At 43.1% G+C, this 14,649-nt stretch overlaps 1 protein-coding gene across 4 annotated transcripts in view; it reads left to right on the top strand.

Annotated features, from left to right (window-relative positions):
- The window catches only part of E2F3 (E2F transcription factor 3), a 96,965-nt gene extending 82,863 nt beyond the window's left edge, over positions 1-14,102 (top strand). For 3 of the 4 annotated variants that reach the window (XM_035294797.3, XM_008993899.5, XM_054253691.2), the window contains 5 exons: positions 278-479; positions 2,045-2,203; positions 6,788-6,902; positions 8,199-8,334; positions 10,545-14,102. In XM_035294797.3, the coding sequence (XP_035150688.1) occupies positions 278-479; positions 2,045-2,203; positions 6,788-6,902; positions 8,199-8,334; positions 10,545-10,807 (875 nt within the window). In that variant the 3' untranslated portion in view covers positions 10,808-14,102. Of the gene's footprint in view, positions 1-259; positions 480-2,044; positions 2,204-6,787; positions 6,903-8,198; positions 8,335-10,544 lie in introns of all 4 variants that reach the window. The other variant, XM_035294796.3, reaches the window with a different exon arrangement.
- The last annotated feature ends 547 nt before the right edge of the window (positions 14,103-14,649 follow it).

The raw sequence follows: 14,649 nt of genomic DNA, 5'->3' as shown, positions 1-14,649 counted from the left end.
TAGTGTAAGCCAAGGTAGAAACTCTTGAGACCTTCAAGGTAAAGTGCTTTCATGAAATCCTGGCATTTTTACTGTCCCTTACTTTTCTAATAAAGAACTTCCATAGCTTTCCACGACTTGCCGACAACAGCAACGACAGCCGTGCTTCCGATACTAATACTTCGGCTGCAGCGGGAAAGAGCTTGCCTCACTGCAGACACCCTTCATTTCTTCACCTTTCCCCCATCCCCCACCCGCTTGGTTTCTGTTTTTCTTTAAGCTCCAAAATCTCCCTCAGAAAAAACGCGGTATGATACGTCCCTTGGTCTGCTCACCAAGAAGTTCATTCAGCTCCTGAGCCAGTCACCCGATGGGGTCTTGGATTTGAACAAGGCAGCAGAAGTGCTCAAAGTGCAAAAGAGAAGGATTTATGATATCACCAACGTTCTGGAAGGCATCCACCTCATTAAGAAGAAGTCTAAGAACAACGTCCAGTGGATGTGAGTAGGAGCCGTCCCCGTGCCCTGGCTCTGAGGGGGTCACTTCAAACTGCCTCGTTTCTTAGTTCCCGCTTTCACATACATGCCCACACGTTCTTTCTTTTCTCTCCAGCTGTTTTCCTCTCTCTTCCCTCCTCGGCTTCTAAGCCGGAAGGTCGAAGTCTCCTTACAGAGAGACGTGGTTTAGATACTGTCAGAGAGAGAAGGATTTCTATTTGATAACTGTCAAGCACGGGGAGCCTGGAAAGGTCCCTGCAGTGGGAACCTGGAATGCTGTTCACCTGTTACGCTGCCGTGTGTGCGCCCATATGTGTATCTCACAGACGGGTACACGTCTTCAGCCTGCTCCTAATAAGAATGTGAGCGCCGGGCACGGTGGCTCACGCCTGTAATTCCAGCACTTTGGGAGGCCAAGGTGGGTGGATCACGAGGTCAGGAGATCGAGACCATCCTGGCCAACTTGGTAAAACCCTGTGTCTACTAAAAATAAAAATAAAATTAGCCGGGCGTGGTGGCGCATGCCTGTAGTCCCAGCTACTCAGGAGGCTGAGGCAGGGGAATCGCTTGAACCCTGGAGGCGAAGGTAGCAGTGAGCAGAGATTCCACTGCACTCTAGCCTGGCAACAGAGAAAGACTGTCTCCAAAAAAAAAAAAAAAGAATCTGGAGATGATGGCTTATGGGATTATGCAGTTGTACATCTTGTGTATATGTACACAAGTACCTTTATCCACAGTTCTAACAGCAGATTAACTCACTTTCTGTGTAAACTAAGGCAAGACTCAAACACCTCCATTTCATCTGTAGAGCAGGGATGGCAGCGTGATACTTGTACGCCCACACGTATGATCACATATATGGTAATATATTGTGAATTTTAGAGCATCTAAATTGGCAGCAATTGTAAGCACAGTATTGAACTATTAAAGTATTTTGGAAGGAATAATTCTGTTATAGGAGGGCTTTGAAAAAATACTAATTCAGATAGAAGATGCGCAGGTACCTTTCTTGCGCTTTTCGGAACTTTGTGACGGTTTGGGAACCCGTTTTGGCCTCTGGTTTACGGAAACATATTGGGTTCTGGTCTCAGTTCTCGCATACATCTGTTTCCTTTACTTCCTTTTTAGTTGTTGGTATAAGACCCTCAGTAATTACCTGGGTTTTTCATGCTTTTTTGGATTTTTTTTTTTAATCACTCCATCTTCCCTGTCTTTATCTTTTTATCCTCTTTCCCTTTTCTTCCCCCTTCCACCTGGGAGCCAGGGGGCGGGGAGGCAGGTGGTTGCCTTCTTTTGCCCTCTGAATTTGAACCTTCTGAAGACATAGGCCTCCCCTGGAGGAAAGAACGCTGAAAATAGCAGTGGTCTTTCACTCAATTTCTATGCTGTGGAAAGTGCAGGACTATATTTACGAGAAAATATATATATGTTTACATGTCGTAAATTTAACACTTGGCTAACAAGCAATGCGACCTCCTGTGTCGAGAGGAGACATTTACCCAAAGGACCATTTCTCCTTCCCCTCCCTCCCATGAGTAGCCATGAACAGTCTGTGTTTGGGCTTCTAGGGGCTGCAGTCTGTCTGAGGATGGGGGCATGCTGGCCCAGTGTCAAGGCCTGTCAAAAGAAGTGACCGAGCTCAGTCAGGAAGAGAAGAAATTAGATGAACTGATCCAAAGCTGCACCCTGGACCTCAAACTGTTAACCGAGGATTCAGAGAATCAAAGATATCCTTTGTGCCACCGGTTCACTGGGGGTTAGTGCTTCCTAGACTATTTCCAGAGTGGACAATCTGACTTTTATGCACGAGGGAGATTGTTACTTCGATTCAGTCACGCAAATGAGAACACGTGTGCCTGCATGTGTGTGTATGCACGTGTGTGCAAACCAAGTTCGCTTTGCCTAAAAAGTCACTATGTATGGTAAGGTCGTCACCAACTCGATCCTGTTATGATCTATTTTGATACCAGGTGGGAACTGTTTTTTAAAGCGTTTTTTTCACGTGTGTTTGCGACATATGGGTAGACTCATAGCGTAAGGCCACACTATTAAAAGATGCATAAGGTGTCGTCGGTATCAATATTAATGACAACACTAAGCAGATTCGTCTTTGGCTTCCCAGATTTTTGGTGGGTGTTAGCTGTCACTGTTGGGGTTCTCACATTCTATTTTCTTTTCGCCAGATACTGTAGCAATTGAAATTGGTTGAATCTATCTGATTGGGCTATAAAGGGTTCGAAAGAGTAGAGAACAATTATACTGTAACTCTTAAAGTGTACTCTGCCGATTCCCAGTACAAAAAATTGATTTCAGAAGCACCCCCCAAGACCTGAGAAACTCCTTTCAATTCATCTGTTCCACTCCGAACATGAGTCCTTGGAAATAAAATACACAAGGTCAGTTCTTGTTCTCAGCTTCCGGACAATCTGTTGATGATCTCAGGAAAACTTGCTCTTTATCACCTGACTACAGACGAAACAAGAGAGAGATCACCTCGTTATGTCAAACGAGGGAGAGATCGCCTCATTATGTCAAACAAGAAGACTCGCCAGCATTCTCCGTTATTAGAAGGCAAAAGACAATACTAGAGGTTATCGCATCCCTAGATTTAGTTCCAAAGTTCCCATGATCCCACATTTGCCATTATTTGACAAAAGTTGCGTTCTGCCCAGATTCTTCTAGTGGTTCATCTTTTACAGGCTCCCCCTTGGAGGATATGCAGGTATTTATTTTCTTCCAATGTTGGCAGTTTTTCAAAGCTGCAGTTGTTGATTTCCTGTTGACCAAAGAATTAACCTTGTCAGCCAATAATTAGTGAGATGGAAGAGAGGTGTAGTGATTCGGACCCCCAGTGGTGGGCAAAGTGGGTTTATAGGGGAAGAAACCAACGGTTGGGCTGTTATATTCACTGTTTGGTTAGGAGCCCCATTGTGGAAGAGACGGGTGGTTACACGTGACTGGCAGCCTTCCGGGACATGTGGCCTATGGCATTGTCACCTATATTAGCTTTCTCTGGGGCCTTTGTTACAGAAAATGAAAGCTTCCTTGCAGGGAACTTAGAACCTAAGGAGTAAATTTGGGAGGGAGCCGCAAAGGAAGCACTTTTAAGTTTGTAAGATTAGAAAATATATTTGCACAATGTATTTCAATTCACCATTCAGTTCCCAAATCGGTACAGCTTGTTCACAAATGTGTTGAAATTTTCCTTCCTGCAGCATGTTGAGTAATTGTAGATGAGTTTTTCTATGACACTCGATCTTAGCCAAAAGGCCGAGAAGCGATGAGTTTTTATTTCACTAAGTTCTTGTCATACCGCTTTTTTGACAGTGGGCTGTAGTGTAAGTACCTGATTGTCAGTAAAATTTAGAACTGCCTGGCCCTCTATAAAGGCATCCGTTGGCTTCTTTGATGGTATATGTAGTGACCTAAAATCCAGAATCCTGCAAGAGCAGCCACTATCAGCTCAACACTGAACTAGCCATCAACTCAACAACAAAGATTTGAAGGAGATGGTCTGATAGATGCTCTACATGTGTATGCAGCTTTTGTGTGAATGTGCTTTTTTTCCTAGAGGAGTAGTTTCATAGCTGCCTTCAGTTTCTAATAAGAAGCTACTATAGCTGGGCATGGTGGCTCACCCCTGTGATCCCAGAACTTTGGGAGGCTGAGGCGGACGGATCACTCAAGGTCAGGAGTTCAAGACCAGCTTGGCCAACATGGTGAAACCCCGTCTCTACTAAAAATACAGAAAATTAGCCAGGCACGGTGGCAGGCGCCTGTAATCCCAGCTTCTTGGGAGGCTGAGGCACGTAATTCGCTTGAACCTGGGAGACAGAGGTGGCAGTGAGCTGAGACGGAGCCACTGCACTCCAGTCTGGGTGACAGAGTGGGACTCCATCTCAAACAAAAAAGAGCTACTATTGTAAGGGACGTAATTTCTTCTAGGCTCTCTAAGCCCCGCCCCCTTTAAAAAAATATTAAGCATATTAGATCACAGACTCTCAGCTATTATATACATTATACTAGCTGCTGAAATGCCTTCGTTGGTTTGTTACTTGTTGTGTTAGGAATTTTTCGTTCATATAAAAAATAATAACTGGCTAAAGACACTGTCCATTAATTGTTTACTCCATGTCCCTTATTTAAGAAAGCCATGCAGACTTTTCTTTTTTAGTGCCAAGTGTCAAGCTCACTTCAATACTTTTGGCATATCATAAGTACCATGTTCTTTCATGATAGCCTTTAGACTTGGCTGCCAGGACATTTTAAAGAATTGTTCAGTGCTTAGAGAAAAACTGCCAAGGCCAGGCACAGTGGCTCACACCTGTAATCCCAGCACTTGGGGAGGCTGGAGGCAGGGATCACTTGAGGCCAAGAGTTTAAGACCAGCCTGAGCAAAATGCTGAAACACCATCTCTTTTAAAATACAAAAAATTAGTCAGGTGTGGTGGTGCGTACCTCTCGTCCCAGCTGCTCAGGAGGCAAGCTGAGGCACAAGAATAGCTTGAATATGGGAGGTGGAAGTTGCAGTGAGCTGAGATTCCGCCACTGCACTCCAGCCTGGGTGACAGAGCAAGACTCTGTCTCAAAAAGAAAAAAGAAGTAACTACCAAGAGTACTGAGATAGTATTCTTTTCTCTTTTCCTAAATCAGTGTTTCTAAAGAGGAAAGAATACTATCCAAAGGACTATAAATCGTTCTACTATAAGGACACACGCACACGAATGTTCATTGCAGCACTGTTTACAATAGCAAAGACCTGGAACCAACCCAAATGCCCATTGATGATAGACTGGACTGGGAAAATGTGGCACATATACACCATGGAATATTATGCAGCAATCAGAAATGATGAGTTCGTGTCGTTTGTAGGGACATGGATGAATCTGGAGAACATCATTCTCAGCAAACTGACACAAGAACAGAAAATGAAATACCGCATATTGTCACTCAGGCGGGTGATGAAAAATGAGAACACATGGACACAGGGAGGGGAGTACTAAACACTGGGGTCTATTGGGGGGAAAAGGGGAGGGCCAGCTGGGGAGGGATAGCCTGGGGAGAAATGCCAAATATGGGTGAAGGGGAGAAAGGAAGCAAAACTCACTGCCATGTGTGTACCTATGCAACTGTCTTGGATGTTCTGCACATGTACCCCAAAACCTAAAATGCAATAAAAAAGAAAAAAAAAGAAAAAAGAAATTATATTTTAAAATAAAAAAAAAAAAAGAATACTATCTCAGTACTCCTGGTAGTTACTTCCTACATCAGTGTTTCGCAGAGCACCTGGAAACTGTTTTCTTCCCCGTGAACGCTGAAATATTGATGGAGTCAGCATAGTACCAAAGGATGATTTTTCTAACAGAAATAATGACGCTCTTTGTAAGCAATACAAAATCACAAGCAGCCCTGGAACACTTAAGAAAACAAGCTGTCTGCCTGAGCAGTATCTGAGTTCTTCCACTAACATATCTGTTACTTATTTATTTGTTTGGTGGCTGCTGACACTTGCTTACAGATAGAAGTAACTGGAGTTTCAAAAAAATTACGGCTAATAGAGATTAACTTTTTTTTCCCTGCAAATTGAAATCTGCCATCATTCAGTTTGAGTAACAGAACACTTGATTGGCGTTCATCGAATATCTGTGCTGCCAAGTACTGTGGCTTCAAGATAAAAGTTCTCACCTAAGTGGTTTTTGATTTTCATATGATCATTTATTTTAACTATTCTGTTTGTGTGTTTAATATTTTAAATAGCCACAGTCTTTTTAGAAATGGGTGGGATAGGCCGGGCACAGTGGCTCACACCCATATTCTTAACACTTTGGGAGGCCGAGTTGGGCAGATCAGCTGAGGTTGAGAGTTCGAGACCAGCCTGACCAATACAGAAAAACCCCTGTCTCTACTGAAAATACAGAATTAGCTGGGCATGGTGGTGCGTGCCTGTAATCCCAGCTACTTGGGAGGCTGAGGCAGAAGAATCACTTGAACCTGTGAGGCGGAGGTTGCAGTGAGCCGAGATCCTGCCATTGCACTCCAGCCTGGGCAACAAGAGCAAAATTCCATCTCAAAAAAAAAAAAAAAAAGAAAGAAATGGGTGGGATAAAGCTGTTCATTTCTTTAGTTGCTTAGAGTGTCAACCAGAAAAGAAGTTTCATGGGAGGCCCTAAGCACTTCCAGGTCCAGAAGGGAAGACATATGTATACTTTTAAGTCATAAAATACTTTGAAATATTCTATGCATCTATTTTGTCATTTTCATCTTACTTATATCTGAGGTCATTAGATGGAAGATTCCTTGACACTCTTTACGTTAGCTTATGTTACATATCAAGATATTCGAAAAATTAGTGGCCTTAAAGACCAAACTGTTATAGTTGTGAAAGCCCCTCCAGAAACAAGACTTGAAGTGCCTGACTCAATAGAGGTAAGGAGACAGCATCTTTGTTCATCTGCGGAGATCTTTTGGAATGCCTGAAATTGAAGAGTCATTGACTCATAGTTAAAGTCTGTCCCCCTACCCCAAGAACTTGATGGTTCTTTCCAATTCATTTCATTTAATCATACGCTTAAAAACATTTTAACAGTTTGATATCCATTGAGTATGCAGACAATCTAACTGTGACCTAGCGGGATGTTCAGTGCAAAGTGGAATATGATGCCCTGTCCCTCTTGTACTCTCTCTTTCTCATAATTCATCATCAGGTGGTTTTGATCAACTTGAACCACTTTGAAAAGTTTATATGGATTATCCTGTATATGGTTTGCACCACGAACAGATATATAAATGTTTTAAAGTCTCTCTCTAACTTATAACATTTTAAGAGATCAAACGGGGCTTTGGGTTAGTTGATAGACCAGAATATTGTAAGAAAGTAGGGGGCATAGTTTTACGATTTTCAGATATACTTGGATAATAGAGCCTAGACTACAAGTATGACATAAAGAGATGTAGTAAAAAGAAAATGCATAGGAGATAAAAAGAGAATGAAAGTTACATGCTTCCATCCAGGGTAGACTTCTTGCCTTAAAAGATAATAATAGCTCTTTGACCTAGATGAAAAAGATTTTTAAATGTTAGTGTGCTGCATTCTCTTCATAGATGCAGTTCCTAGCACTTAAGAATACATCACTTGGTTATTACAGTTCAACATGAAGAAGTCCTACCATAAAGGAACAATAACATGGAAATACTGGATTTGGAACATTTAAAAGACCTTTTAATAATTTACAGAAAAAGAATATATCCAAAGAACACAATTCACCTCACCCATTGTGCCATTTTCAGACTGACTCCCTGCTCCCCACAAAAAAATTTTCTTTCTCTAGAGCAAGACTCAGCAAACTTTTTAATTAAAGTGCCAGGTAGATTGTAAATATCTTTTGCTTTGTGAGCCTTACGGTCTGCACACTATTCAGCTGTGCACCTCTGCCATTGTAATATGAAAACAGCCAGAGGCAATAATAAACAATGGAAATGGGTGTGACTCTCTTCCAATAAAACTTTATTTACAAACCCAGTGGGTGAACTGGATTTGGCCCTTAGGCTATGGTTTGCTGACCCCTGCGCTAGAAGATGACAGTCTTTGATAGAGTTGGACTAGCAGAGAAGAAGCAAGTGAACAATGAACGTTGTTCTTACTTTCCATTTTTAGATGAAAATTACTATGGCTTTTATTTCTAAAAGAACTTCTGATTCAAACTTCTCCCACTTCTGTTCTAGAGCCTACAAATACATTTGGCAAGTACCCAAGGGCCCATTGAGGTTTACTTATGTCCAGAAGAGACTGAAACACACAGTCCAATGAAAACAAGCAACCAAGACCACAATGGGAATATCCCTAAACCCACTTCCAAAGGTAAGAAGAATTCCACTTTTGTCTTTTGGAAACTATGTTAAAAATGAAGGTGACTGGAACTGTCTGTATTGGAACCACAAGCCTAGTCAAGAAACAAAACCTTGTATTGTTATTAGGTAACATATTTTAAAAGACATTCTGGCTGGTTTACAGAATAAAATAATGATTTGGGGAAAACGGCTCCTTCACCCACTCAGGGAGTGGCTTCGGGCATTTGCTGTTGGCAGAGAACGTTTCCTTGCAGCATTTTTGAAAACCAGCTGAAGTGAGGAGCAAAGCTGTGAACTGTCTTGGTGGATCATCAGAGACACTTGAGCACACTCCTTTGAGTGACACTGCACAGCTCATCAGAGAGGGAAACGAAAAAGGCTTGAAAAGACCAGGAGCGGTGGCTCACGTCTGTAATCCCAGCACTTTGGGAGGCCGAGGCGGTTGGATCCCGAGGTCAGGAATTCAAAACCAGCCTGGCCAAGATGGTGAAACCCCATGCTACTAAAAATACAAAAATTAGCTGGGCGTAGCAGTGGGCGCCTGTAATCCCAGCTACTTGGGAGGCTGAGAAAGGGAATTGCTTGAAACCAGGTGGTGGAGGTTGCAGTGACCCGAGATGGCGCCACTGCACTCCAGCCTGGGCGACAGAGCGAGACACCATATTTAAAAAAAAAAAAAAGTTTGAAGAGAAAAGCCTTTGTTGAAGAATTTTTGTCTTATTTTTCCCCCCAATGAGATGGGGAAAGGACATGGGAGGAGAACACTAGGAAAGTACGTCTAAGTTTTCCTTCCCACTCTGCAAAGAGCAAAGGAAGCTCTTTGCAGTATATATTCTTTTCCATTTCCTGGCTTGGGAATATATATGCAATTTTTTTTCCTGATTGTCTCCCTATATAGCAGCAAGAATAAGGTTGATTTAAGTGACTAAGTCTGATTTAATACTAAGCAAAAGTACAGCACCTGAAATGGCAAAACTAAAGGCCATCTTTTTTCACCACAGAAATCCAAGGTGGACATGTCTTATTATATGTGCTTTTAGAGATGTTTTTAATAAGCTGGTTGTTCAGAAAAGACTGAGTTAAAAGCAGTGATTCTGCATGTAGTTTGAGCTACAGGGAGGCTGAGGCAGCTTGAGCCCAGGAATTCAAGGCTAGAGTGAGCCCCGCATGCCTGTGAATAGCCACTGCACACCAGCATAGACAATGTGGCAAGACCCCTTCTCTTAAAAAAATAAAATAAAATAAATTTTTTTTTCAGTTGGTGAGTTTCTACTGGGAAGCCAGCTTTTCAGTATGTATATGTTTTGTTTTGATTTTCTTAAAACAGTGACTAGTTAGCAGAGAGACATTTTTGAACTTGTTAGCCTCTGATCATTGAAGCTATCTGCATTCTTGCTTATTGACAGTAGCTATTTGGAAGATGATTGAGTAGACTAGGGCCACAGAAAGATGGCCGGGCGGGGTGACTCGGCACTTTGGAAGGCTGAGGAAGGTAAGATCACTTGAGCCTAGGAGTTCGAGACCAGACTGAGCAACATGGTGAAACCCTGTCTCTACAAAGAAATACAAAGACTATCCAGGCGTGGTGGCTCATGCCTGTAATCTCAGCCCTTGGGAGGCCTAGATGGGCAGATCACCTGAGATCAGGAGTTCGATACCAGCCTGGCCAACATGGTGAAACTGCCTCTCTACTAAAAATACAAAAATTAGCTGGGTATACTCGCTGGTGCCTCTAATCCCAGCTACTTAGAATGCTGAGGCAAGAGAATTGCTTGAACCTGGGAGGCAGATATTGCAGTAAGCTGAGACTGTGCCATTGCACTCTAGCCGGGGCAACAAGAATGAAACTTCGTCTCAAAAAAAAAAAATACAAAGATAAACCAGGCATGGTGGCTCACACCTGTGGTCCCAGCTACTTGGGAGGCTGAGGTGGGAGGGTCCCTTGAGCCCAGGAGTTCAAGACTACAGTGAGTCATGATCACACCACTGCACTCCAGCCGACAGAACAAGACCCTGTCTCAAAAATAAAAGGTGAGGTGCTGACAAGGAATTTTTTTGTACCTGTTAGCATAAAAGGTGATCTGGGTCACAGAGTCATCTCATCGTTGTTATTTGCAGAAAGTACACGCTTTTTTCTGACAGCGACATATACATTCTTCCAGAAAAATTCATTTGATTTTTCTAACTTATTTTTTGTTTCCACCAATGTTTTCCTTTCAGACTTGGCTTCAACCAACTCAGGACATAGCGATTGCTCAATTTCTATGGGAAACCTTTCTCCTCTGGCCTCCCCATCCAACCTCTTACAGCAGACTGAGGACCAAATTCCTTCCAGCCTAGAAGGGCCGTTTGTGAACTTACTGCCTCCCCTGCTGCAAGAGGACTATCTCCTGAGCCTCGGGGAGGAGGAAGGCATCAGCGATCTCTTTGAAGCTTATGATCTGGAAAAGCTCCCACTGGTGGAAGACTTCATGTGTAGCTGATCACACTTCGGGAGACCTCTCCTTACAAACCGGTATTTTTTTATTATGGAACCAGAACATCTGTCATGCAGTGTTGTCCCTTCCTACCTTCTTCCTCCAAGAGAGTATCATGAAGTTAACTACAAACTTCAGAAGAAAGCTGACATTTTAGTGAATTTTTTTTTTTTTTTTAATTAATAAACAAAGTGTCTAAACGCACAGTTGCAGGCTCCCTTGGGAGAGCCTTGCTTTGCTCCAGGCTCCAAGATCTCCTGGCTAAGTCAGCAAGTGAGAAAATGTGCAATCAGGTGTCTCTCACCCCGACTTTTCCTTCCTCCTTCCTTCCCAGATTGGCTTGCTGTGCCTGACGGATGGGCTGTAGAAAGGGGTCTGGCCACCTGGCCCACTGGGAAACAGCACTCTTCCTTAATAGCATTTCAAGCCGTGCCTTCTCTGCAGAATGCATGTCTTTGGGGTCTGCTAATATGGAATGGAACTGCAGCAAATGCAAACTTGAAGTCATGCAAAAGTATGAAATGGATTTCCTCAGCTCTTCTTAGGAATATTTAAATTACTGTCCTAATTCAGTGTAAGCTATGGACTGCGTGTCCCAGTAGGAGGTCAAGAAAACCTCCACAGCCTTCTGGATGGAGAACCTGTTTTCAAATGTCCTTGTTGCAGATACAGAAGACTAGTAGAGTTCTGCCACTCTGAGCTGTTGTGGATTTTCCTGTCTCCGTGAACCACTCCGGTCCCCCTGTCTCCAGTGTATTTGTGTTTCCAGTTGATTTGTAGCAATTGCCTCCTTCGTTCTTGGCGGATTGTTTTAGACTTGTTCTTTTAGCTGCCGTTTAAGCATGCCTGTGGCACCCATCACCCTTTCAATTTAATTGTTTACTCTGAAGCGGTTTTTGCAAATTCACATTACACAAGCAGAGGGAGAGAACCTCTACTGATCAGAGCATCTAAACCTGTGTGATCTAAGGTTTACCAGCCTCTGCAAGGAGCATTGTCCCATTGTGCTTCCGTTCCCAGGAGGGGGAGCTTGGAGCGAGTCAGTCCTGGGGCTTGCTGACATGGGTGTCCACTGGCAAGGAGAACCAGGTCAGATGATGTGACAGCCCCAAGGAGCAGCAGGCATGGGTCCCTCCATCCTTGGGTTTCCCGGGCCCCTGTGACCGGGGAAAGGGCTCTCTTACACCGCACTCAGGGAGACCACTTCTCAGGATGGGGTCAGATGGAGAGACCTCTAGGGAGAAAGACATCCCCGTTGTGTGAGTGGCATTTCCTTAAGCTGGCAGGAACAGGGAGCTCCCACTGTGTCGGGGGCTGGAATAGTTCTGGCCAGACCCCGTTCCCCTTCCTCCGTGAAGGAACAAGTTGGACCAAGGGAAGTCGGGAACGTAGAAAATGAAGCAAAAGAATGACAGGGCATCTTCCGCTTTAGCGTTCAGGAATGGTGTCCCAAGTTGGAGGCTTTGTGTCAGCTGCAAATCCTACCGGTTACGTCCAAGGATGGCTTTCCCTCGGGCAGGCGGCAGTCGCCATCTCCCCCTGGGAATACGGCGTAGTATCTCTGGTCCGTTCCTTGGATGCCGAGGACTGCGGGAATGAGGGAGTCAGATCAAGAACAAACCTCAAAATGAACAGTTAGATTGAAATGCTATGTGCCTGACCCAGTGGGAGGCACGTAGTAGGCACTCAACTCATGTTTAATTGCATTGAAAATGTCCCTTAGGGGGAAAAAAAAACACAAACAGAAAACCACAAGAGCCCCAGCCAGTTTACTCCAGGTAGATTTCCACAATATGCAAAGTGGTGGTGGGGTCAAGACAGATGACACCAGCACTTTAAACTCTGTGTGTGGGTATGCGTGGGTGTATGTTTGGGAAGAAAAACAAAGGTGCAGACGATCTTCCTTTTTTCTTCTTCAGCCTCCATCCCTGGCCTCCTCCCCTCACACACACTGGACTTGGTACCGAATGTCGGTGTGGTCCGAGATGAAGCGTTGGGGTGGGGGAGGGAGAGGGAGCTTTGTGTTAAGTGCCTACTGGAAATGCACTGTGGGGTTTTTTCCTGTATGGGAAACCATTTATGCCAAGCTTTTCCCCATTTCCCATATTTATCTCATCTGGTTAGCTGCCTCTGCTTCCAGCTTTGTGTAATTCTCTTTGCCAGCTGCACAAAGCTGATTTTTTCCAAAGTCTAAAGACTGAGCTCACCTGGCTAGATTGTTGTGTGTTTTGTTGAAATTTTTCAGAATGTCATGCCGTATTTATTGTTTTAAAAATGAAAGGAATACTAATAAGTCTTAAAAGTTCCTTCATGCATAGATTTTTTTTTTTTTCCAGTTACTGGGCTTAACTGGTGTACATTAATTAGATGTCCATACTGTATTCTGTTTTCATTAAGTCACTGTCTTTTTGACGTAGTATCCGGCACACAATGTGGGTTAGTACTATAGTATTCGTGTTACTTTAAGTACTAAGTTGCAGGTTTCCTGGTACCATTGAGTTGCTGCTATTAAAAGCTCACACATGAAATGGCTAAAAGTTACAAGTGTGCGAATTATGACTGTGTGAGCCTTAGAAAATAAAATGTATAAAAGGCAACACGTGAGCTGTCAAACAGTGTTAGGTATGTGTTTATATGTACAGAGTTGTGCATAGCAATTGTTTTATTTAAGTTGGTTGTAGTCTACTCACATGTTCATTATTTAGCAGTTTTGTACAGAAATAGCAATTAATTTGTAAACACTGCCAGAATACTTTCTAGCTGGTCTGTAATTTTTTTAAGAGTGTTGTTTTGTTTTTGTTTTTTTGTTCTTTGTCATGGTTCTTGTTTTCATTTCTGTTGGACGTGTAGATCTGTAAATAAAATTGCAGTATTTAAAGCTTAAGCTTTCAGGAAAAAGAAAATAGGAATTCAGCGTGTGCATGACAACTCGTGTATGAGAAGGAGGGATCTGAAGGAAGACGGCTTGCAGAGTAAGTCGGGTGGCAGTTGTCAGGGTGTGGGAATTTCTTTTCCTACGGGGTACGTGATTTTTGTAAAAAGGAAGTATTTCTCCCAGAACTGGGAGTAGGCAATCTACTAATAAGTTTAGCTTTGTGTTGTATGCTAGTTTAAAAAAAGAAAATATGTAATATAATGTAAAAAAAAAACAACAAAAAAAAGCTTTTATGATGGATTTTGTAAATAGATTTGTTACAGGGTGACCTGTTCTCTAGCTGTGATCTTACCACTTCAAATGGGTGTAATTTGAATAAATTTTGTATGGTAAAGGATCAATAAAATGATTTTTTTTTTAAGAGTTCAGGCTTGTGGATGGATTTTCTTTAATATTATCTTATGCTCCTCTATTAATTGAATTTTTTTTTTTTTCTTTTTGATGCAGAGTCGATCACTGTTGTCCAGGCTGGAGTGCAGTGGCGCAATCTTGGCTCACTGCAACCTCCACCTCCCAGGTTCAAGTGATTCACCTGCCTCAGCCTCCCGAGTAGCTGGGATTACAGACACCTTTTGGTAGAGATGCCACCATAACCGGCTAATTTTTGTACTTTCATTAGACAAGGAGTTTCACCATGTTGGCCAGGCTGGTCTCAAACTCCTGACCTCAGGTGATCCAACTGCCTCAGCCTCCCAAAGTGCTGGCATGAACCACCATGCCCAGCCTATTAATTGCATTTTTTAAAGCATTCTTTAACAAGTTAAGGAGAAAGGCTAAACAAAAGCTCAGGCCGGGCATGGTGGCTCACGCCTGTAATCCCAGCACTTTGGGAGGCCGAGGTGGGTGGATCACGAGGTCAACAGATCGAGACCATCCTGGTCAACATGGTGAAACCCCGTCTCTACTAAAAATT

Source organism: Callithrix jacchus, chromosome 4 (genome assembly GCF_049354715.1).
Source record: "Callithrix jacchus isolate 240 chromosome 4, calJac240_pri, whole genome shotgun sequence".
In the NCBI taxonomy this organism is placed as follows: Eukaryota; Metazoa; Chordata; class Mammalia; order Primates; family Cebidae; genus Callithrix; species Callithrix jacchus.
Note: the sequence above shows the minus strand (reverse complement) of the source record. Positions and strands in the feature narration are given on the sequence as shown.